The 27176-nt window shown below is 38.3% G+C and overlaps 1 protein-coding gene across 1 annotated transcript in view; it reads right to left on the reverse strand.

Annotated features, from left to right (window-relative positions):
• The window catches only part of zcchc7 (zinc finger, CCHC domain containing 7), a 76975-nt gene that overhangs the window by 6560 nt on the left and 43239 nt on the right, over window positions 1-27176 (reverse strand). The window contains exons 5-8 of the mRNA XM_036582882.1: window positions 21266-21324; window positions 19897-20022; window positions 16926-17096; window positions 15553-15588 (exon numbers count right to left, since the gene is read on the reverse strand). Coding sequence (XP_036438775.1) covers window positions 15553-15588; window positions 16926-17096; window positions 19897-20022; window positions 21266-21324 — 392 coding nt within the window. The remainder of the gene's footprint in view (window positions 1-15552; window positions 15589-16925; window positions 17097-19896; window positions 20023-21265; window positions 21325-27176) is intronic.

The following is a 27176-nucleotide window of genomic DNA, read 5'->3' on the forward strand; positions in this document are numbered from 1 at the left end:
GGAAAAAAGGAGGAAGAGAGCGAGCGAGGGAACAAAAAGCCCCCCTTCCTCCCTCCATCCGGTCCTCCATGCATAAAGCTCTATAGCCCTATTAATTACCGCGCTTTTGTGCGCCTCTATCGGCCCCATCTAAACGGATTAGCAGGCCAGAGGGTGGTCTCTGATACGCTTGTGTTACAGGGCCAAGAGTCAGCCGCCGCTTTCAGGGGGTCACAGGACAGACCCACATGCACACACAGGGGCAAAACGCCTGCATATATGCAACAACAAGCGGCATAAATGCAGGCCTGCAGCGCATGCGTACACAAACATACATGCAATTACATACAAATATCTGCATTTACACAACGATACACCTATAAACACAGGCTTATGCATGTGCATGGACAGAGGAAGTTATTATATGTACAAAAAAAACAGAAAAATGCCATTGAACAGCTGTTTGAGTTGGAATTTACCAACCTCCCTTAAAGGAATGTGGAGTGAATACATGTATTAGGGCCAACAGATATGCGCTTTGTAACCGATACAGATTTTAAGAGGCTACAACTTCCAATAACCGATAAAAGCGGCTGCTAATTTTATATGGTCAACTTCGATAGACTACAGTAGTTTTAGGCTGCATTGAGACTTGGCAGGTTTGATTTGATTAAAACAAACCTGTTTTTTACCTGCTGCCATCCGATCTCTGATTCGCACCAAATGGGCAGGCCGAGACCCCTTGAGCAGGTCGGTCTCTCTTCAATTCAGAACAAACTCTGGTGCGATTCGTTTGAAATATGAATGCAATACAGACCAAAGACGTTTAAACGGACCAAAGACAGAATAACCGTCGTCTCCTCTCTGCAGAACGTCTTTGGTTCATGAAACAGACAAGTTTCTGATGCTGTTTGGACACATGCATGTCAACTGAGCTCTGAATTGGTAATTAGAGAACAGACAGTTCTGATTTTTAAAGCAGAGGCACATCTGAGGTTATTATAAAGCACTCAATAAACACATATTACGTATTAAGTCACCTAAGTTTCTTCGCTTTGTAAAAGCAGTAAGCCACTCAAGGCTGTTACAGGGATTTCATCTTGCTTTGCGCCATGCAAAACCACTGTAACACAGAGAGCCTCCTGGATTATTAGTCTAATATCACAAATCAAGATGAGCCCAGATAGAACAGAGAACAGCATGATTCAGAAAGTTCGGTGGACATTATCAGTTACTACACATCACAAAATCTGCCCACATTATTGTATTATATTACATATCGTAGTTCAGTGTTAAACATGTCAGTGTGAACGCTAAGCGAACCAGAACTAAAATGCAACAAGGTACCATTTCCTGCTTTGATCCGGATCAAAAGAACCGAACTACAACTATAAAATAGTAACTAGAAACTATTGTAACTTGTTACATTTACTTAAGTATATGTACTTTAGTCAATTCTTGATGTACTTGTACTCTCCTGAATACTTTCAAATCACAATACTTTTACTTCTATTCAAGTATATTAATGAGTAAAAAAATCTACTTTTTACTCGGTTACATTTTAGCCATTCATATTTAATTATTATTTCCCTTTTTTGAGTTTAATTTCATTATGTTTTGTTGGTGAAGACATCTGTACTGCTTTGAGATTAGTCATATGTTGGACTGTGGAGCTTCAGCAATTTATTTTAGACCAGAAATATCCCAAAAAGAGAAAAAACAGAATGTAACAAGCTTCAGTTCCTGTGCCGATAGCTGCTGGATTTCATTCAACTGCGGTTTTTATAGATCCTCAGTACTTAAGTGTTTTTTTTTGTGACCCAGTACTTTTGTATTTCTACTCATGTTTTTTTTTTGGGAACATACTTTAGTTACACTGAAGTCAGTATATGATCTGAGTATTCATACTTTTCTTTGGCCACTGTTGGCTACTCTGTTAGATGGTTGTCTTATGCAAAGGGATTCAATTAAAGGAGCTCATTTTAAAGCTTTGTAGTTTTTTAAAGACAAAAACATCAGAAAAACACCAGTTTTGCCACATTTCCTAAACTCAAATAAACAGCAGCTGATATAAGTAAAGTCTTACACAATATAAAGATTGGCAGACTTTCCCAAAACACTCAGCAGTTTTGTGATGGACACTGTTCAGTTTGGGGCTATAATGTCATACGAAAGTCCTGAAATGATTTAGGATTTCATTAGAAAACATTTTTAAAAATGAGTCAACGAGTCAGACTGGTCATATCCAGAGAGTGAGGCACTCCTACTGTGTCTAGTGCATTTGCTATGTTTGATAATATTTCTTTTTTAGAACTGCTTAAATTGAAAAATCACCTATAAAATAACACTGAGCCTCAAATTTGGGTAATAAACTATTTTTCCTTAGAAACTATTTCTTTCAATGATGCTCAAAAACACTAAGTGCGCCCCCTTTTGTAAACCTGAATTACTGCAAGTAAAAGTCAGTATATTGCACGAAATAAACATCAAAATTCAAAGAAGAAATGTTATTTTGTTTCGATTTCAATGCACTTTATTTTTTCTAGCACCCGTGCTACCTGCTAAAAAAGTTTTACAGCTTATTTTTGGGTGCATTTTATTTTATTTGGATGTTATTTTAACCACGATGATATTCTGTGTTCAGTTCATCTGCAGGATTCTTTTCATTTCCAGCTGATTTTATTGGTCAGGTTATTAAAAAATACAGTCCTATTTGACAATAAATGAATGCTGAAATAAAAGTAGGTTTGCGCTCATCAAAATATCTGTAAAGAACACACACACACATGCAGAGTAACTGGCGAGCTGCTCTTCACCTTGGCTGCTGGTGGAGACATCACTAATCCCTAAAACCACACCAAACTGAACTGTTACCAGTACAAGCACACAACACACATACACACACACAACACACACACGCATGCACAAAGCAAACAGTCTTTGTGTGGTTGGCGGATTAGAGGTAGGTAGTGGGATTTGGGGCGAGTTTTGCATACGCTACTGAAAACTCTGGGGGAACCCTGGAGAAAGACTGATCAAATAACTGTTCTGTGTGTGTGAGTGTGTGTGTGTGGGGTGAGGGGGTGCATCCTTCTCTCACAACACACCAGGGTTGCCAACACCTCAGTGAGTCCTGCAGTGTAAAGATTCTGTGTGTGAATTCCCTCAAATGGAGGAATTCACGCCAACCTGGCAACTCAGAGATAAATGAGGAAGGGCTGAATTAGGGAATGAAAGAAGAGGTGGACAAAAGGCTAAAAAGATAATTGTAATCTCAGAATCAATGTGAAAATCAAGCAATGAAGCAGTGAATCATTTCTTAAAGTATCAGAATCTAACTATATCATGGTGAAAGTTATGATGATGTATTGAATCACATCCTAAAGAATCACAATCTAACTGAATCATGGTGAAATTTGTGGACTAATGATGCACTAAATTGTGTCTTAAAGAATCACAATCTAACTGAATCACAATAAAATGTGAGGTTTAACAATGCACTGAATCGCTTACTAAAGAATCACAGTCTAAATGAATCATGATGAAATGTGAGGATTAACAATGCACTGAATCACTTCTTAAAGAATCACAATCTAACTGAATCACAGTGAAATGTGAAGATTAGTGATGCACTGAATCACATCCTAAAGAATCACAATCTACCTGAATCACAGTAAAATGTGAAGATTATTGATGCACTGAATCACTTCCTAAAGAATCACAGTGTAAATGAATCAGGGTTAAATGTGAGGATTCATGATGCACTGAATTGCTTCCTTAAGAATCGTAATCAAATCGATTTATACTGAAACACCAGAATGAATTACTTACTGAATCATTTCCTTCAGAATCATAACTGACTCAAATCTTTCTGAGGTCAGAGAGATACAGCTCTGAGCCTAAATATTCAAGGCAGTGGATGCAGTGAAATGATATGCTGCCTACTTTCACTCGTATCCTTGTCATCTCTCTCTCCTCTCTCTCTCTCAGTGGCCAGAGCAGGGTGGATGGGAGGAGGCTAACAGATAAACCTTTTTTTCAGTCATTTCCATGCCAGCTCTCTCTGCCTCTCTCTCTCTCTCTCATCTTGCTTTTGTAATTCAAATGCAGTGAGAAGAAACTGGCAGCCTACACACACACTCACACACCCCCCCCCACACACACATCCACACACCTTGTAATTCTATCGACCTCTGGTCGCTCATGCAGTGCCACACACATACACACACTCGTGCACGCACACACAGCTGCCATCCGACTGATAACCAGAAACTATCCTCTAAACCAGCGGAGGGGAGAGGGGTGAGAGAGAGAGAGAGAGAGAGAGAGAGAGAGACAGAGAGACAGAGAGACAGAGAAGGTGTGTGAGGGCATCTGGCTGGATGTGTATGGCCTTGTATGTGTGTGTGTGTGTGTGTGTGTGAGAGACGTCGTGTCAGTGTGCACGTATGTGAGAAGAGGCATCTTTTCTCCGGTGGTCTAAACCCCCCCACAGTAAAGTCCAGTCTACAGAAACATTATGATGTAATCACAGAATCCTGTTCTCTGAGAGAATCACGACTCAGCACAAACACACTCAAACATGACTCAGCACAATTAAACACGTTCAAACAGCTCAGCTCACAGTACAGAGAACATCATACTGACTACAAAAACAGAGAGAGGGGGGAGAGAGAGAGAGAGGAGAGAGAGAGAGAGAGAGGAAGGAAGAGATAGAGGAGATAGATGGAGGGGAGGAGAGCGAGAGAAAGAAAGAAAACAGATAGACTAACAGAAAACAGAAAGAGAGAGACTGGGAGGAGAGAGTGAGCGAGACAGACAGGATAGAGGAGAAAGGGGAGAGAGAGAGAGAGAGAGGGTAAAGAGGTAAAGAAAAAAAAGCGATGACAGCAGAGAGAGAGAGAAAGAAAAGGACAGACAGGTGAGAGACAAAGAAAGGTAGACAGGAGTAAAGAAAGGAAAGAGAGAGGATCAGAGAGAGAACATAGACAGGACAGAGAAGAGAGGAGAGAGAACAAGACAGACAGGAGAGAAAGAGAGACAGGAGAGAATAAAGAAAGGAAAGAGAGATGGCAGGAGAGACCAAGAATAAGTAAAACAGGAGAGAGAGAGAGAGACCAAGAATAAGTAAAACAGGAGAGAGAGAGAGAGAGAGAGAGAGAGAGAGAGAGAGAGAGAGAGAGAGAGAGAGAGAGAGAAATAACTAGGAGAGAGGAAGGAAAGAGAGGGATGGCAGGAGCAAGAGAGAGAATACACAAGACACAGACTGGAGGGAGAGAAAAAAGGAGAGCAGGGAAAGGAAAGGGACGACAGGACAGTGACAGAGAATAGAGAGTGAGAGAGAGAGTGAAGAAAGGAAACAGACAGCTGGCAGGAGAGAGCGAGAATAGATAAGACAGGAAAGAGACAGAGAAAAATAGACAAAGAGAGTAAAAAGGGAAGGAGAGAGACAGCAGGAGAGAGACTACACAGACAGGAGAGAGAGAGAGAGAATAAAAAAGGAGAGAGACAATAGGACAGTGACAGAGAATAGAAAGATAGGAGAGAGGGAGTAAACAAAGGAAAGAGACAGAGAGAGAGAGTGAGTAAAGAAAGGAGAGAGTAAAGAAAGGAGACAGACGGCAGGAGAGAGCAAGAATAGATAAGGCTGGAGAAAGAGAAAGAGAGAGACAGGGAGAGTAAAGAAGGAGAGAGAGACGATAGGAGAGTAACAGAATAGAAAGACATGAAAGAGAGAGTAAAAAAGACGAGAGAGAGAGAGAGAGAGAGAGAGAAGTGATGAGAGAAAGAGAGACCGGATGTGAGAGAGTTTTTGACTGATTGACATTTCTGTTCATAAGGTCACAGTGGTGCAGTCACCTCAGCAGAGGAGGAGAGAGGGAAAGAGAAAATGAAGTGAGAGAGAGAGAGAGAGAGGGAGGAGGAGGAGAGAGGGGTGAGGAAATGAACGTATATTCACCTCTGCGTCCCGTATTAAGAGGCACTGTGCTTTGTGTTAGATATGCTGTGCTGCATATTCACTGCAAAGGCAACAAAGGGAGGCGCTCGACACATTTGGAATTTAAATCTGCCACAATTAGTAAGGTACACTTAATTACAAACATCATTTGCATGTAAACACACACAGTGGCGCGCACCGCACAATGCGCCGTGCACACACACACACTTAACGTTTGCCATGCATGGTTGAATGTCAAAGGATTAATTCAGCACCACGGGATGAGAAATGCCCAATCTGGAGGCTATTCCTGTCTTGACCATCAGGGGGCGACCTAAATCTACGGTCCAGCTCGGCAGCCTGGACTAATGTGAACCCGCAGATTTAACCAATGATGAACAGGCAACCAGGAGCCAACCCCACACCTTCAACCCGTACCTTCAGTTAGGTGTGGGTGCTACTGTCAACATTTAAAGGGAGAAGTCCACTTATTTTTGAAAATTTGTACACAAATCAATAGGATGCAAACTAAGTCATTCAGAGTGGTTTGGTGTGAGATGCTCCGTTCTAGAGAACCTTACTGAGTAGGAATTATTTACAGTGGTGGTGATAGGAACCAGATGTCCACCTCTAAAAGCTCCCTCACAGAACGTTATTACATTAAATGGTTACAAACGCTGCCTGATGTCTGAGACACTGTTTTGGCCAGAAAACGTGTTTTTTTTTATATAAAAACTGTAGGTTCATTCTGGATAATGAATAAAGTGGTTACACTGGTGTTGAAGACACTGCATCACTGTATAGAAATGTTGGTAAGTTTCCCTCATATTAAAGCATGAATTATCTTGTTTACATTTCAATGACTGAACTATGCAGATTGTTTAGTTTTCCTAAGATAACTGGAACTCCCCTTTAATATATACCACATTATGACAGTGTGAGATATTTGTCTGTGTATATAAGGTAATAAAGCCACTCTTCCTAAGGGCTGCTGTGCTAAAACACTCCGACAAATCTGACACAGCTTGTTTTGATTGGACTGAACCGAACACAATATTAAAATCAGATCAGAAAGAAAATTATTTATTCCATTTGTACGTAGATGAAAAGCCCCTAATTAGCTACATTAACTCACACATTTATCATCAAATAAAGTCATTAATCATCAATAAATGCTCATCTTCTGTTTCAGCTTTTGTGAGTTTGGATGTAAAATATTTCTTTCAGTGTGAGATGTTTGTGTGAATGTGGACAGACGGTCCTCAACACGCTAGTCATCACTAAATCTTGGCTCGTCCTGGAGAGAATTATATGGGACAAATAATGTAAATGCTAATAATATTCACATATTACAGAGATTAATTAGTGTGTAAATTAAATACCTATGTGACAATGATGCCCTTCATTAGGATGTTACTTTAAATTACAAAAAGACAAAGTTTTTGGAAAGAATTTTCAAGAGAGGTGCCTCGAAAAAAGACCCCCACACCCAAAAAATAAAACTAAACAAGAGGAAATGTGAAACAGTAAGTATAACTCCAGCTAAATGGTCAATTTACATGTTTTATTGATTTTCTAAGTGAACACACTTCTGCATATCTTAACACATGATTACTGTTAATTTGTTGAATTTAATGAATTAAACATAATATTAAATAAATATTTAAAAATAAAATATTTATTTATTTTTTTTTAACTCAGCAAATAAATAGAATTTGTGCACTAAAATATGCAGAAAAATGCCATATTTAAGTGTGTTCCCTGTAGAGGCTGTGTTCACTTATCTTCACTTAGAAAACCATTAAAACATGTCATTGGACCACCATCCTCCTTTAAATATGAAGTTCAGCCTCTCACTGTAACCCTAGCATAGTTAATAAGTGGATCATCTGTAGATCATTTATATGGACCATCAAAATAACGAGAGCACTTTCCACCAGCAGCAGATGTTTCTACAGTCAGAATGAAAATCCGCTTGCATTTGCACTTCTCCTCCACTCCTCTATCTCCCTCTCTTTTTCCATCTCCTCCTTCATCTCTCGTCTCTCTGTTTGTAGACATGCTGCAGATACTGTAAGTTAAGGCTTCTCTGAATCTGAGAGGTGAAACCGAGTTGAACTCACGGTTGACCAGCTCCAGATTCATTTTGCTTTAGTAGGCAAAGAGGACATTTTTACATCACTGTGAAGCACTTTGAGCTGCTGCACGTCCGAAAAGAGCTGTCTGAAGTTATTATTGCTGTTTTTTCTGTTTATATCTCCAATAACAATAATTACATACATTTTTACAACGCTTCACAAAAGATGTACATTTTCTTCATTATACTTGTTTTTTATAGATTAAAAAAGTAAACTTTTTTTATTTTTTGTATATCACCCTTAAAAAAGGATATTAATAAGATGCAAAGGGAAAATATTGAATAAATAAATAAATAAATGATATCGCTGCTGTGAGAAGAAAACCTCGTATCTCTTGTTTTTCAGTTTTTGACATAATTTGAAAATGATGCTCTTTATGTTGTGTGTAAATTTCATGATGAATGGACCAAAAGAAACGGCCCAACATGACTTGGAAAAAATTCTGGTTCCACTGACTTACATTAAAAATATAGTAGGTTTTTTTCCTTCTCCTGTAAAGTTATTATTTGAGATATTAGGTTTTCTTCCCGACATAATACATTTAAATTTTATACTGTGAAGAGAAAAAATTTCACTCTGTCTATATTTGTTAGCACTACTACTAACATAAATATATTAAAGCGAATATGAATTTAAAGTTAGCTTAGTTAAAATGAATGACTTCTTTATTTACTACTTTAATTAAAAAAATAAAATTATAAAGCTGGTATTTTACATTTTAAATGCTAAGAATGGTGTAAAACCACAAGAAGACACCAGCCTGCTCCTGACTTCTGGAAGCAGTGAACTTCTACATCTCAAGACTGAAGACAAATGATCATTACTCTGAATCTAGAGGGATTACACCTATTTCAATAGACTAAAAAAACTAAAGAAAATATGCCTTCACACAATCACATACACATTTTTAAAAAGAATAAACAAATACTAAAGCAAACTCACCAAATTTGATGTATAATATTCAAATCAGACTGAAATAAAATTATTTACCAAGCATTTCAGCTGAACTGCATTGAACCCCCTGTAGGATCAGCACCATTCAGACGCAGTGAAACTCAACTGGGGCTGGATATCAAAATCCAATACTTTTATGATGGGATAGCAAACGATTCAGACCAGTGGTAAGTACTTGAGAAAATAGTCAATAAACACTAAATTTCAGTGTCCAGTTGGTCAGCGTTACTGGCATCAGTGAGCCAATAAAGCAAACAACTCAAGACTTAAACTGCTGACTGTCATTAGCATGTTCTTCATTTCAGACCCTCATTCTGTACGATACTACTTTGATTACTTGCACAGATATTTTTAAATAAAGCACTGGCAAAAAAATTGCACTGTTCAGGTATCACTATCGGCAAACGTGAACGACACCCTCCCCTATTATCCGAGCAGGTTTCCCACATCATGAACTGAATTAATGAACTTCTCTAAATGAAGGCCAAATTAAAATGTTTTGGAAGTTTCTCGATCCGTCAAACAGCAGTGCATGTAGGATGAAGATCAGAGCAGAGAGAAGCAGAAGGAAGAGGAGGCAAATGCATAGAGTTGGAGCGAGAGAACGAGAGATGGAGGAAGAAAATGGATAAAACAGCTTTATCTGCGAGCACAAGCTCAACGTTCTGACAAGAAGCCCTGCTGAGATGTTCACCCTGGGCTAACAATCAATAAACACACGCACGTCCCAAATAAACTAAATGTCAGGGAGCTTCGCTAACTCTCTCTCGCTCACTCACCGCCCCCCCCCCGCCTCACTCTCAGACAAATCAATGCATTACTGAGGTATAAATGACCCCACATCCGAAATAAATACATTAACAGCTCACACAGTTCACAGGATCCCGTCCTCAGCACTTCTGCAGTAATACCTCTCACTAGCCCACAGATGGCGCTGTGAGTCCAACACGAGTCCGTTCATTCCCTCACATGCAAACAGCAGATGCTCCATCTCTCTCGTCTTCTTCTTCTTCAGGCCTTTCTGCAACCAGTTTCCTTCCCTTGTACTCTCGTCCTGAGCATCTCTTCTTTTTCTGTCTGCTATTTTCATCCTTTCTTAATTTCTTCGTCTTTGCCTTTGCAAGGTTTTGGTTCGAATGTGTTTGAATTTGTCTTAAATTTCAAAATTTTCCCTAATTCAATTACACCAATGCTTCCGTTTACTCCGTGAAGGATTATTGCGCTAATCAATTCGAGGACGGATTTTGGAAAGCAGGTTTAGAAATGCTAATTAGCAGCCAATATCCTCTCAGAATGCCCCATAAACCTCTTTGCAGCAGCACTTTCGGTCCACCACAGCATAATTGCAAAGAGTGGCCAAGACTGTGCTCTTCTGAAAAGGCAGCTTCTTTGACCAAATTAAAAAAAAAAACAACACCCACGACGTAGCAAAAAAACGAGAGATTTGAATTTCTGCTAAGGGAATTACTGTAATGTCCCACTTTCACAGCATGTTTATCATTCCTGCTAAGGTTATTAGAAAAAAATTTCACCTGTATAACAGGTTTAAAATTAAAATATAAAAAAAAAATACTGTAATTAAAATGTCTCCTTAATAATATTAATAAAAATATAATATGGTGATACTATCTCACCAAAACAGCATATTTTAAAAGAAGTGACTTTTTATTTCAAATATTTTGACAAACCAGTAATCTTTATCTTCATTTATTTATTTATTTAAATACAAATGTAGCGAAAAAATAATCTTTTGAATAATCTTTCAGACAAAACTCAGATGCTATTCGCCGTCTTTCGCTATTAACTGTTTTTATAGACAGTGTCAGAAACCACATAAGCAGGTCCAGTTGAGTTTAAAACAAATGTGATGGTAAATGGTGGTTAGAAGCTTCCACTGCTTGTTAGCCACATTTGCCTGGTAGCTCCAGTGCAAAACTACCGAAGCGCTACACTAACCACGTCTCGGCAGATTAAAGGGGGGCAACTGTGTCAATTTTGACTTCAGGTGCAAACCAGCATCTAACAAAGATCCTGAAATAAGACCCTGTATCAGCTTTTACTCTGTGATTTAACACGTTTAGTTTGGAAACGATTCGCTCGTACCCAGCAGCTCTCGTTCTCTCACTTTCCCTCCTTTTCTCTCGCTCTCTCTTGGGTCTTGTGGCGGAGTCGGAGGAGTTGGGAGGTTGTTTGTTAGTGAAGACAGGTGCGGGCCACGCACACACAGGATAAATAGACCCAGTAGCAAGGACTGGTCTGACAGAATGCCTTTTCACACCTGACTGGGCCTAGCACAGGGCGACAGGCCACAGCTCCCCAAAGCAGCACACACACACTCACACACACTCACACACACTCACACACACTCACACACACTCACACGTACCTGCACTGTATTTAACTTTGAGCCCTCAAGTCTCAGACAGTTTAAAGGCCTTAAACACCGTCTGTTGAGGGTAAGTCTGCTTTAACTACGTTTACACACACACACACACACACACAAACACCCCACCCACCCACACACACACACGTACGCATGCAGTCTGCAGGGCAGGACCCGAAGGATAAACAGTAGCACCACAGCAGATGGGCAAAACCCAGCAGAACCAAACAAGTCCATATGAAACTATCATCAACTATTACACTCCATTACAAAACCACTCAAACCCATTATATATCATTACACCCAGGGCAAGGGCGATGAGTGGTAGGGGTGGGCAATATAATATCATATTATCGCTGAAGTGATAAACAGCATTGGTATGCTTTTCTGAGTATCGTCAGCACTTCTAGAGCTGCATGTATCATAATCAAACACAGATTTAGATCAGTTATTTGAGCCCGAGACAACAAGAAGCAGCGTACAGCAACTATAAAGCACACAGTAAGTATCTGATTGGATGTCTGCCCCACATGACATCATCTTATTTCATTACATACAGTCGCTGTTGGAATATTGTCATTGGATCACCATTATTTCGGTATTTATTTATTTACTTATTCAACAAAATTTTAAAATACATGCTGACGTTTACAACATGTACCTAAATGAACGAAAAGAAACGGTCCAAAAAAAAGAAAATCTAGATACTTTAATTTACACTGAATATTAAAAATGGTTTTCGCTTCTCCTGTTAAGTTACTTCTTTGAAAATATGGAGCTCAGCAATATTTTTACCAATAGTTTGAATTTTTCATGTTTTAATTTTTTATTGTGAAATACTGAACTTTTGAAGGTGTGGAGTATTCGGTCTTTTCCACATTGCATTCATCTGATTCTATTGTGCACATCTGTACTCTGTTACTACATAAATAAAATATAGCACATCGACACACAGCCAAAACACAGTAAACCAGAAGTAACGGAGTGGATGTAAAACATTTCATTCACGTGGAATGATGAACAGATCTGAATCAAGAAAGTTCAATTTGCACATTTCAGCACATTGAATACCTCACACAAATAAAACACGGTGTTGTTAAAAAATGTTGAACATCATTAGGTTCTGTGCAAAAGTTTGAGGGACGTGAGAAAATTATATTTAAATATACTTAATTGGGCATTAGGTGTTTATTTGCTTAGAAAACCAAATAAATGCAAAAAGAAATCTGAAACGAAACATCTAGGCTTCTGTGTCCACTGATCAACTACACTGTTGAAAAGACATTCTTGATCATTTTTAGTGTATTTATGTTCATTTATTCTAATGTAATTTTGATTTTTTACTGGCAAAAATACATTTATTAAGAACTTAATGTAAGATTAATTGTTTTCAACAAACTGTTTAAGTGCCTAAAACTTTGGCACAGCGCTGTATTTTTGCCACATCACCCACCCTTAGAGTGTATGCGTGTGTGTGTGTGTGCTCATGTGTGTGTTGGTTCGTGGAAAATGTAAGAAATCTGAATTACAAAAGCAAAAAACGTATGTCCCTCACCAATCGATGCACCTGGATCATTTCAATCAGTTCCTTAAAATGTATCTACTTAATCTGACTCATTTGCTCTGGGTCTGTGTGTGTGAGGCGAGCGCTAACAGTAGGGCCTTTTCATTAGACAGGCTAACTAATTAGACTGTGTGTGTGTGTGTGACAGGTCGAGTGACTGCTCGGCGCAGCGCGATCCTGGCAGCCCATTTCATGCTTTATCACGTCTTTTAATTGACAAACAACCTGCTCTTTTCTCTTAAACTGAGGTCTATATTCCACTACTGTGTGTGTGTGTGTACGCATGCACGTGTGTGTGTTGGTGCAGATGTTCCAGCGTGCCCCTTGACGTTTGGCTGTGTGTGTGACTGTCACATGCCTTCTCAGCCCCATGAATCTTTGGGGAGCGAATGCTTTCTGAATTCGCCAATTACCTACTTTCAGCCTGTTCCTGAGCAACACACACACACACACACACACACACACACACACACACACACACTTGCATACAGTTTAAAAAAAAAAATCATTCTTGCTTCAGAAACCATGTTAATTTTTAAGTCAATGTTTCTAAAAAAATTTCCACCCCAGAGAAAATTCTGATATATAAACACTACATTACAGTTTTTTGGAATTATTACAATTAACTGTAACATAGACACTTAACATACAACAAATTCTGAAGCAGAAACTTTACATATTACAAACTCTGATGTTAAAACGTTATGCTTCATTAATTCTGATGCAGAAACTTTACATATTACGAATTCTTGTATAGAAACTATTACCCATTCTGATGGAAACTAACTTTATGCTTTACAAATTCTGATATCGAAACTATTACAAATTCTGAAAAAAACTTTATGCACTACAAATTCTCATGTACAATTTGTATATGTGAGAAATTCTGATATAAATACTTTATGCCTTACAAATTTTGATGTAGTTTTTTACCCAAAACAAATTCTGATGTAGCGTTACAAATTTTGAAGTGGAAACTTTTAGATGTTCCACATTCAGATGTAGATACTTTATACATTTCAAATTCTGATGCAAAAAACTTTATATATTAGAAATTGTGATGTGAAAATACATTATAGAAACAATATGTAACTGTCTATGTAATTATATCATTACACAAATGGCAGAGAGCGCGCGAGAGAAAGGTGGCATTTGTTGTAAGCAGCAGGGGTGGTTATTTATTAAAGTGTGTCTTTGTGGAGCTCTGAAAAGCTAATCTTCCTCACACTCACACACACACACACACAGCGCTGAGAGTCAGAGGCAGAGGTATTTACACACTATCACACAAAGGCAAACCCGCTGGGACACAGGTAGTCTTTACTCCACTGTACACAATCCCTAATAATAAATAAGACTAATGAAGTCTTTTTGTACTGTTTATACAAAAATATGCTTCACCTACTTTCCTTATTCTGGCTCATTAAGGATTCCTTCATCTTTCATGTTATTTTGTTATTTTCCTTTCATTCTCTTTCTCTCTTTTCTACAAATTCTAATGTAGAAACTTTACATATAACAAATTCTGTTGTAAAAAACTGCGTATTACATATTCTGATGTTGAAATGTTACATATTACAATTTTTAATTTAGAAACTTTACGTATTACAAATTCTGAAGTAGAAACTTTACGTATTACATACTCTAATGTAGCAACTTTACGTATTACATACTCTGATGTAGAAACTTCATATATTACAAATTCTGAGGCAGAAACTTTACGTATTACAAATTCTAATGTAGAAACTTTTTGTATTACAAATTCTGAGGCAGAAACTTTACGTATTACAAATTCTGACATAGAAACTTTACGTATTACAAATTCTAATGTAGAAACTTTACGCATTAAAATTGTAATATGAAAGCAAAAAATATTACAAATTCTAATGTTGAATATTTAACATATTACAAATTCTAATGTAAAAAGGTTTACATATTGCAAATTCTGACATAAAAACTTCATACTTTACAAATTCTGTTAGAGAAACATCATGACTTGTGAACTACTGAGACATGACCTTACTTGTTTGTTTATCCTGAGAGCTGAAGCTGTTCTGTGTGATGTGTGAAACCTGATGCTGGGGTCTGAGGATGCTCTAAAATCTACACCATATCAGGCGTGTTACACGCATGATACCTGTCTGCAGCACCGAGCGCGTTCAACAAGTGCAGCTCAACAGCCGAAATTACAGAACAATCTCAGCTATGTAAGATACACCAAAGTGGCATTCATGTAGGATCTCATCACCCAACATGTTAAAAAGTTCACATGTGGGGAATTTTGTCTTGCTATGATTTGCAACATATATCAATTCAAGAAAGTCATTTAAAACCAGCAGTACAGGAGCTTGTACCACCATCAGAGGTTGTTACCGTGGCAACTCAGATGACCATCACTTTGCAAAGGCTGACATACAACGGATAGAAACAGACGCGCACGCACGCACACACACACACACACACACACGCACACACACACACACACACACACACACAGCACAGAAATTGTGGGTATAAGCAAATGGGAAAATCACCCCCTGTACACACAACAGGCCCCCATCATACAGGAAGAGAGAGAAGACTGCATGTATCTTACTGTGATGTGATACTGTCTCCAAATATCTGGACAGGCCTGTGTAGAGAGAGAGAGAGAGAGAGAGGGAGAGAGAGAGAGAGAGAGAGAGAGAGAGAGAGAGAGAGAGAGAGAGAGAGGAGAGGGGAGAGAGAGAGGGAGAGAGAGAGAGAGAGAGAGAGAGAGAGAGAGAGAGAGAGTCAAACACACTGTGCAAAGTCAGTAGAGCAACTTTTTTGCTGTTAATGCACAAAAACCAGCTACAACAAATGTGATGCAGTTGGAAATATAACTCAGATAAAACCCCTTAAACTCCGGACTATTATTCAGCAACTACTATGAACTAGTTAACTGTTTAAATGAAACTCAGTATTTCAAATAAAACAAACAACATAAGCTTAAATTTAAGGTCATCATCTTTTTTTATTTTTTTCATGTGTTAACCTCTTAAAAATGGCTTATTATTTAGTTATTAATCTTAAGATGATTTATCCAGTTACTACTATGAATTATTCAGTATCTACTATGAATTATTTAGTATCTACTATGAATTATTTAGTAACTACTATAAATTATAGTATAATCATAGTGTAGCTCTTGCAATTTGAAAACTGCACTCTTTTAATTTGTGATATCCATATAAAATGAATGTTCAGTCACTACCCTGAAGACAGATTTCTTACATTTTAAAAAGCAGTGCTTTGTGTTTTACACACTCATTTAGGTACAAAGAAATAGAATAAAAATTCACTACTATTTTAAAAGAAAAAAACTCTTTTTAGGGTAAAATATGAGCAAACAAGACAAAAGCGATTAACTGTGATTAACTGTTCAATCGAGTGTGAATATTTGCAATTGATTATTTTAACAAAAAAGCAAAAAAAATCGTACTCTAAGGCAAACAGCAATTGGCCGCCAATACACTGTGCTCGCTCAGCACTGTCTACTGTATATTTGGTATTTTCCAAGTAAATGCCAAGAAAATGGCCTTTTACATCTGCAGCTGGTGAATAAAGATTCTGATTCAGACATGTAGTTTCAGTCTGACTGCACTACACTTACAAAGAACAGCTCCCTGCTTTTTCCTTCTCTAATCTAACTCATCTCTCTTCTTCCAGCCAGTGTCTCACAAACCCCCCCATTCTAAAGTCCCTCTCTCTCTGAGGGGTTGTTGTCTGGGGGTGACATGCAGTGTGTCACACTCACGGCCTGTGAAGCGTCTGTCTTAATGAGAGCAGGGGCGACCCAGGGGAAGGACACGCGCACAAACACACACAAACAACCTCTCGCTACAACATTTTGCGAGCAACTCTGAACCAAACACAAACACACACTGTGATGGGCCTGTCTTCCTTTCTTCCTCCACACTCTCTAACACGTGTACTGCTGTTACTCACGTCAAGGAAGTGTCCGATCATGCCGCAGCGGTGACAGCGCTTGTGCCAGTAGGCTTTCTCCAAACAGTCGTCGAACGTATGGCCGGGCAGGGAGCAGTTAGAGCAGTGACGGTTGGGGCAGACTTTCACAAAGTGACCCGGAGTGCCACATAACGAACAACACAGCAGCTTCTGCAGGAGAGAAACACATTCATAACACAGTGAATTAGGATACACAGCACTGTGTCACAGTCAGACACATCTGCTCATTCATTCCACTCAAAACAGACATTATGACTAATTCTTCAGCATCAGGGAAAAAAGCAGGAAACATACTTTGCAGAAAATCATACAGAAGCCTCAGTAACAAAATATAATTTTTTCAGTATTTATTGTGTCCAGCCTTCACATTTATTACAGCTTCTACAGCTTATTACAGCTTCTTTTCAGGAGACTCACTTTCAGCTTTTCAAAGAAATCTGCAGGGACATTCTTCCACCTCCAAAGTTCAGTCTTAGAAGTTGGTTGCATTTTCTGCGTCTCACAATCCGAGTAAACACAGTCAGTGATACTGAGGTCTGAACTCAGTGAGAACACCAGCAGCTTCTTTGCTTTGTTTTGATTTACATTTTTGTTTTGTCTGTGTTCTTTTCTCAGTAGGGGCTTCTTGTCAGCTACACATCCGTTCAGACTCATAGTGTTGGGCTGTCTTCTCACACAGGTATCCAGATCTGAATCAAGAGTGGAGCTTGATTTTCTCCTCTCTCTCAAAGATGAAAGCTTCAAGTGCTGTTTATCTGATGGTGAAAATGTTGGTGGTCTACCAGGACTTACAGGTGGTTGTTAGGATTCTCAACATCTTTAATATTTCTTTAAACTCCAATTTCTGAAACTCTTATTTTTCCACTGTTTTCCTCTGACTTTCTCCTTCCTTGTGCAAGTGAATTATATTATGTCTAACCTCCTCAGAACTATATCTCCGGAAAAATGAGTAACTTGTACTTAATGGTTGTTTTGACAGGAAAGTGAATAAATTCATTAATAATTGCTCTCTGACTTGCGCAGTACTATATAACAGGTTAAGGACCTAAATAAGGCGGAGGTCACTGTACCGATAATAGCTTAGTCACCTTAACAGGTAAATGTATCTTAGTTTTGTCATGCATAAGCAAACCAAAAAATGCAAATGCAGTTTGAGTCATGTATATGAGAATGGGTTCTCAGTTTTATTAATAATCAACACTGTCGAGTTGATATATCTACAAGCCAAAATGACTAAGCTCTTTAGTTTTTACTGGAGCGAGTTTTGGGTACTGAGTAAAGACAGTCAGTCAGTCAGTCAGTCACAAAAAATCAGATTTGCATTAAAAATGAATAATCCTTTATGAATAAACGAATGAATAATGAATAAAGGTCTGGATATATGTATATTTAATGCTTATCAGACTTTTAAGCATATTTAAAATTTTGGTTGAATGTTTATTCATTGTAAGTCTATTCTAGACTTACACTACCAAATATACAACTGTAAAGTTTTTCTTTTAATTTGAGTTAAATGTCCTGGAAACAAAACACAAAATATAAAATGTGCCCTAACGTTTGTACAGGCCACATTTTATTATTTTTTTTCCCCACTATGAATAAAATGGGTGCCCAAACTTTTGCTCACATTTTGTTGAAAGCTTGAATCTCCAAAAATAACTTAACAGAAGACGGAAGAAACACCCTTCACTTCTAGTGTAAATGAATGTAACAACAGTATAACGTAAGTCATTTTGGACCTGCTAATCAGGAAATTTTGACACAGTGTAAACAGCAGCTGACATTTTTAAATTTTATTTACTTATAAATATATAAATAAAAAACAACAAAAATAGAGATTGAAGCGGCGATATACTAATGCATTATTACGCATATATTACTGTCATCACTGTACCTACATATCAGCACTTATTTGGTGTTCACTAGAGACACTAACAGCATCTGTAATAGAATTAGCCCTGAAAAGTCTAGAGTTATTATGGCTGTTTAGCAATATTACTTAAATGTAATGCAATTCATTAGGTAGTTGTATAATGAACTACATTTACATTCAATTTCTATTCAGTGTTGATAAGATTCAAGTCTGCAGTCCTGTTTTTTTGTAAAATAATGAAAATGTGAAATTCTCTAGTGTGTACTAATGTGTATATTGAGTATATGTGTATATATGTATATATGCATATATATTTAGAGTCTAATGTGTGTATATATATGTGTGTGTGTGTGTATATATATATATATATACACACACACACACACACACACACATTTTCTATATTTTATAGTTTCTTATATATTTTTGTATAGTTAAGTACTACAAGGGGGCTACGCACCTAAGATTTTCACTCACCTTCGCACCTGTGTAAATGTGATGTGACAATAAACGTGTTTTGATTTGAACATTGCAAAAACTAAAAATGAACTTCAATGTATGACACCGATACCAATTTAGACATGGTTGATATTTCAAAGCAATATTTGATGAGAAGAGCAGATCATCAACTACATGACTAAATGTCTAAAATGTTGATGTTTTCAGATCTGAATCAAGAGTTGAGCTTGATTTTCTCCTCTCTCTCAAAGATGAAAGCTTTAAGTGCTGTTTATCTGATGGGGACAGTGTTGGTGGTCTACCAGGTCTTGCAGGTGGTTGTTAGGATTCTCAGCTTCTTTAATTTTTTTTAAGCTCTAGTTTTGAAAACTTTCTTCTTCCTTATGCAAGTGGATTATCTTATATCTTATCTCCTGAAAAATGAATATCTTGTACTTGATGGCTGTTTGGACTGGATATTAAATAAACGAAGGGTCTCTGACTTTTGCACAGTGCTGTGTGTCAGGTTAAGGGCCAAACACACAGGGTGAATTCTTGAGATGTGCCAGTGCTCTGAGGGTTACTGAAGTAATATAGAACTTGATGGTTAGATGTGTGGATTTGTGGGTAATGTAGTACCTTGGGTGAAGGGCAGTTTTTAGAGAGGTGGCCAGTTTTTTTACAGTTGTGGCAGGTGACTGTCTTCTCCATATAGTATCGGTTAGACAATCGCCTCAGGCCGGCTCCTTTATTAAAAATCTGCGCCTACACACACACACACACACACACACACACACACACACACACACACACACACACGAGAGAAATCAATCACACTATTCCTTATCACAGTAAATAAGCTCCAGAAATGGGTGGGTGTAACAGGAAGGATAGGCAATGCAGTCATTTTAAACACTTCAAAAACACCCCCTGACTTATAACAGAATACAATCAAGACTTTTTTTATTACTCACTAGCCAGTTAAATCTATTCCACTACTCAGAAATACCCGTCTAATCTTTACAGTGTCTGCTCAGTGGGCTCTTATCATTATCATCATTTACTTGGATTTTCTCTTTAAATCATGCAAGACGAAAATAAAGACATTAGGTTACTTTCCAACAGCGACGATATACGCAGGTCTAAGCATCATTACACTTATACGACTGTCATCTTCACTGTACCTACATGGTATAATGTTCACTACAGTCTCTAACAACATCTATGATAGAATTAACCCTTAAAAACCCTTATGAGTTATTAGTACTGTTTAGCAATACTACTTAAGTAGTGATGCAATTAATTTGGTAGATGTAACAAATTATATTCAAATTCAACTGAAATTGGAATTTGAGATTTTCTCTTTAAAATCATAAAAGCATAAAAAATGAAAAAGAAAAAAACACTTTAAAGTGTAGCACACACTGCTAGCTTCTAAAGCGTAGTAAGCAATAAAAACCTTCACTAAGCTAATGACTAGGCATGTGGCCAGGAAACCACTTCATACTGCAAAGAGAGCCACGTTTCAGACTCATTTAGCCAGAAACAGCTTCAGAAATCTACCCACCAAAAAGGCAGGGAGTTTCTAGCTTGGGTCTATTATAAACTATAATCAGATAAAAATCAACTACCTAACAAACTAACCAAACAGTCTGAACAGAAATTTCACCTCTCCAATAAGGCATCATCATGAATTTTGCTTTCAAATACTTTAATTTAAAAAGTCCTTTAAGTCTTTATCCAAAGTCATATATGCAACTAACAGCATTTAAGAAATCATACAAAATGTGAAGCTAATGAGCTCAATATCATTATCATTATCATTATTATTATTAGTAGTAGTAGTAGTAGTAGTAGTAGTAGTAGTAGTAGTATCATCATCATTCTACTTTCTTATCTCATTTGGCTTTACTTCTTATTCAAGTGAGACCTAAGCAGTTAATAAGCAGCTGTGATAAACCAAATCAGCGTGTGGGGAGAAAGTGAAGGGTCATTTCCTCGTCCATACCTCCCTGTCTTTATCTGAGACAGCCCAGTTCTGCGGGTCTCCTCCATCTTCAACACAACCTACACAGCAAAAGAGAAACAGATGATCAGCACAGACACAAATACTGATCACAATAAACTCTGAACAGAGATGGAGAGATATTTCTGTCATTCTCTAGAGACTGCAGCACTACACAGCTGCACAACAACAACATCAGAGATCACAGCAGTTCTGTACAACTTACTGTCTGTTAATCATTATTACATTGCAGTACTGATGTGATGAAGCAGGGGTGGGCAATGTGACTGCTGTTGTTGAGATAAGTGATGCCATGATGTGCTTTTCTGAGTATACTGTGGATACTGTGAGCACTTAAATAACACAAAACTGTTTCATCAAGAAAAGAGCATAACTAGTCTGGGCTAATTGGGTTTCATGCTGTGTAGTGTGTGAAAGTTCAATTAAAGAAAATAAGTAACTTTTTAAACACTGTTCTGACTTATCGCACCAAACAAAAGCGAAATATTGTGATTCTTATCATGGAAAACGTACTGTGATGCTATGTTTTGTCATATCACCCACCTCAATTACAAGTTTAATACTGGGTGCTGTGATCTTTCTGACCAATCAAAGTTCTAGATGACTTTCTGTGGATGTCTTTAAGAATCAAGGTGCTCGTGTAACCCAACAAAACCCATTTACTGTGGTGATAATGAAGGCCATGTCACACTACTGACTCACGCTGTAGTTTAATATATATTAATATATATATTTTATAATATAAAGCAATCAGAATACGCAGCAATATCATCACAATGTTGGTGTTTTGTCCATATCATACTGCGCTTTAACATGGGTCGACAGTATCTGCTACGAATTTGAAAAATTCCAATAGTGTGTTTAGCTTCGTCTCATGTTCGTTAAGTTTGGAGCGCGGTGGGATTTGTCATGCAGATTTGTGTGTGTGTGTGTGTGTGTGTGTGTGTGTGTCCGAACACATTGTCCAAGCGCTCCCCAAAACACCCCTAAGGAGCCCCACTACAATAGACAGGAAACATTTCCTTTAATCCTGATATCCCCCTTTTCTCCCTGTTTTTCTCTCTCCCTCTTTCTCTCTCTCTCTCACACACACACCTCCATGCTCCTATGTGGGGGAACCGTCTCGTCAGTCACGGGCCAGCAATCACACACAGCCAGGGAAAGGAGGAGCTCAGTATGATAATCCTGCCACGGCTATTCACAATGACACCCACACACACTCTCACACACACACACACACTCACACATACGACTGTGAGCGATCACGGTGTGTCCCGCTCAACTAAAATCAAATAACTTACATATATATACACACACAATCTCGCCTACATGGCAAAATATACTGACACACTTCTCTCTCTCTCACACACACACACACACACACATTTCTCCCATATATATATATATATATAAAAGATGTAACATAGTAGTATCTGAGTGAAAGGCCCCAACAGGAAGAGGTGGAATATGATATACATAATACATTCACTCATTGACTGTATGAATATATCACATATATATGACAAAGACAGACAATGAGTGTATACATCGTATATATGATATATATTATGTATACACTCATTGTCTGTTTTTCTCATATATATGTGATATATTCATTCACTGAACAAATATATTACATATACTACGTATAATATATACTCTCATTGAATCTATTTATGATACACATTGACTTATATATGATATATACACTCATTGATTTTATAAGTGATATATATTAACTCACTGAATGTGTACATTATATATTCACACTTATTAACTGTACGTATAACATATACGATATAAACATTCATTGTTTGGAACATGCAGCCACTGTTGCTCTCACTGGATGTCCGTGGTGAAAATTGGTGATTTTCATGTTCATGTGAATCCTGCATTCACCAAAATATACCGATACACATATACACACACACTCTCATACACTCATACATTCATAGGCATTATGTGTTTCGTGGATTTTCTAAGTGGGGAAAAAAAAAACTTAATAATGGCATTTTTCTGCAAATTTTAATGCACAATTTCTTTTTATTGCTGAGTTTGACATACTGGAAAAAAATAAAAGTTAAAATATAAAATGTGCCATAACTTTTACACAGGCCACATTTTATGTTTTATTTAAGTTTTTTTTCCCTTACATGCTATCTTCAGCAAATAAACAGTAATTGGTCGTTAAAGTGTGCGGAAGTGTGTTCTCTGTCGAGGATGTGTAAACTTCTCACTTAAAAAAAAAAATAACAAAAAATCTAACAAAATAACAAAAAAAAAAACAAATAACGTAGTGGCCACACTACATTACTGTACTGTGGGAGACCATACAGTTAGTAGATGAGCAGTTTGTTCTTATCAGGACTGCAATTTATCATTAACACTCGTCTTGTGCAGTATTTGTGTCACTCAAGCTAATATGCAAACCAGTACAGAAATCACCAGTACAGAAATCCTTGTCAAAATAATGGAGGTCAGTCTAAATCATATCACATTAAAGTTCGTTTATATGTGTTTAATTCATTGCTTATCTCTTCACAATCATAATGTTTGGCAGTAAAACAGTAAATTGAACAGACATATGTGCTCACGGCCAACAGCTGTAGCCCTTATCCATATGAAGCACCTCGTGCAGACCTCACCTCTACCAAAGAGGGAGCTAGAGAGATGGAGTCCAGTGCAGCCGTGGAGGAAAAAAAAAGAGCGAGATTCCAGCGAGACAGAAAGAAAGGAAAAGAGCAGAAAAGAGAGGGATGAGAAGTGCTGAGGGAGGGGAGGGAATTGCGACAGATGCTACTTGTCAGTCTCCGAGGTATGCTAATTAATATAGAACCAACAAATAAAAATAAGAGGTGTGAGCTGTGTGTCTGTGTGTGTGTTAATTCCAGCTGACTAATAGTCTGAGAGAGACGAAAGCTGGCGTGTGCCCGGCGACCGTCGCTGGGCCCTGAGAGAACGCCGAGGATGTGGCAGAGAGGCTAATTAGCCAAGAACCTGAGAGAGACACGTCTGAGTCTGAGCGCGAGGCTGGGGAGAACTTCCTGCAAACATTCCTCCTCCTGATGCTGCCACTACTTAGCACTGATTTGGAGGGATAAAACAGAGAGTGAGAGAGAGAGTGAGAGAGTGAGAGAGAGAGTGAGAGAGAGAGAGAGAGAGAGTGAGAGAGAGAGAGAGATGGACTATTATTATCATTATTAACTGTATGACTGCTATTACTTCTACCAGCTATAGACAGTTAAATTTACAATGCTTCGTCTACACCAGGGGTCGCAACCCAACTGTTAAGAAGAGCCATTTTGTCCTTTCAACAAATATCAAACCACCTTGGAAGCCTCAACATTTTATGTCCATTTTACCATCTTGGCTGTAAATCTGTGTTAGTATGCGCTGATGTGCCACTACAGGCTGAAAATAACAAACAAAAACACAGACTTGCTTTGCTGAGCTTTAAGCTTTTGCTCAGCTACAATCACTTCTCTCACATCTCCAGCAGGAAACTTTTCCTCAAACGCAGAATAATTTCTTGTAAAATGTCCCTCAACGTTTGATTTTTTATGAGGCTTATGAGGCTGTAGTCAGTTTTTAATCTGCCAGCTTCTTGTTCAAATTTTCCCATTTCACCTTAAAAGGCACCAGAATGTAACTGCTGTGCCACTTAAGGTGGAATGGGAAAATTCGAACAAGAGGCTGGTAAATTAGAAACTGACTACAGCTTTGTGACTTTTTGACAGTTTCTCGTTGCAGATTAAACATATCAGGAAACCAGCTGGAGTGATTATAAATGCAAATAAGTCCATTCATCTCTAACTTAGCGATGTTCGTCTTAAATCTTTCTCTTTGCCTTTTCGTTAGCTACTAGCTAAGCGGGACTGTTGTCGCTGCTGTGGTGACCAGCAGTCTGCGCGCCAGTCTTCAAGGCTAAAGGGTGAATTAGCCGTTATACACTTACTCCGGCATTTAAGACCATTTATTGTTAAACTGTGTTGAACGATCAGCAGAGCCTTATTTTACTGCAAAGGAGGATTATTTTATTTTTACCTACAAATCTAATTCTAATTGGAGCCACACAAGGCAGTAAAAGAGCCGCATGCTGCCGACCCCTGGTCTACACCGTACTCAGTAGATTAGAGATGCAGCAAAAAAGTAAAGATGGCCAACAAGCCAACCATAAACAGAAAAAACACAAAGTAAAGATAAAGCCTTCCAACTAGCGGTGGGTGATACAGCAAAAATATTATATCACGATTCTTCAAGACATTTTCACGATACACAATATGCATCACGACTGAGATTTAATAAAAAGATTTCTGAAATTTGGAACAAATACAACAGAACCTTTAGTGCCACATATAACAAAATCACTTGTTTTGCAAACTACATGGCATTAAATCCAATGAAACGGGACTAATTATGCTCACTTTGCAATAAAACATAGTGTCTCTTTAAGCACTAATGAACTCCACGATATGCCTAAAAGGGCATATTGTGACATAATTTATCACGATAACAATAAAAATTCGCATTTCCTTCATCTAGGATTCTGTACTGTTAATACACAAAGTGCTGTCTGGTCAAAGCCCAACACAGCCAAAGCAGTAATGCTGTCTGACAGTCTGTGCTGCAAATATGTGAGTCAAAGTTCACCAAAGTTGAACTTAACAGGAAGTTTCACATGCAAAATGTATGCACTGTGATGTTCACAGAAGAAATTAATGTCAATAATATGACCAGCAGACCAGTAAATTCCTAAATTTTGGTTGATCTTAAGCAAGCTTTTTGGTCGCAGCTGTGATGAAACAACTAAACAGTACTAGAATTAGCCAGAAACACACAAACACAAACAATTCAGCAAACAAAACAACATTCGGGTTCATCTGGCAAGAACTGAGATATTGAAAAACCTGAGATTAACCTGAGATTGTGACAGTTTTATGGCTATCTGTCACAGAGCTGTTAAGTTTGCATACATATACCGTTGCTCTCGGCACAAAATCTTGTATTTCCAGAAAAAAAAGTACTTTACAGGAGATGGAAAAAACACCAGTATCTTTGAATATAAGTTAATGTAACAAGAAGTTTTTTTAAGTCATTTTGGACCTTGGACTGTTTCTGTCGGTCCATTTTATCATCATAGTTTGACACAACATAAACGGAAGCTGGCATTCTCAAATTTTCAAAAACAACAGAACTGGAGATACAAGATTTTGTTCCAACAACAACGACATATAGATACACACACACACACACACACACACACACACACACACACACACACACATACACAAATACTATCACAATGTGTCTATTTGTCTAACCCTAAGCTAAGAGAAAAAACTGCTCTTTTACAGTCTTTTGCAGACTGATACACAGAGCCACACACACACACACACACACACACACACACACACACACACACACACACACACACAAAATCCTCTGTCTTTTTGTCTCCCATAACAACCTCCCTCAAGTGTAACCATGTAGGCTCCTCTAGCAGGCCGGGTCTGTTGTGGGGCGGAGGGAGGCTGAGGGGGTGTGTGGGTTTGGGGGTCTGCGCCCCAACGCCAGATCAAAGCCCCGCACGGCCCGCGACCCCCGGCCCCCGACACACCCCTCCCCGACACCACGTTAACCAGTTTTGGGGGTCGGGACACTTTTGTGCTGGGCTGTTGACGTCTGCCATTAAGGCGGCGCACAGGACAAAGCAGCGGAAGAGAGGCCGAGAGTCAGATTAATACAACTCTACACAACAATGGAGGGAGGAGAGAGAGGGGCAGAGAGAGAGAGGGAGAGAGAGAATGAAAGGTGGGTTTGAACCTCTCAGTGTAGGGCTAGACATAAGTAATACTCTGTGTGTATGTAAGGGAGAAACAGTATCAGCTCTGTG

This window comes from Colossoma macropomum, unplaced genomic scaffold (genome assembly GCF_904425465.1).
Source record: "Colossoma macropomum unplaced genomic scaffold, Colossoma_macropomum, whole genome shotgun sequence".
Taxonomy (NCBI): domain Eukaryota; kingdom Metazoa; phylum Chordata; class Actinopteri; order Characiformes; family Serrasalmidae; genus Colossoma; species Colossoma macropomum.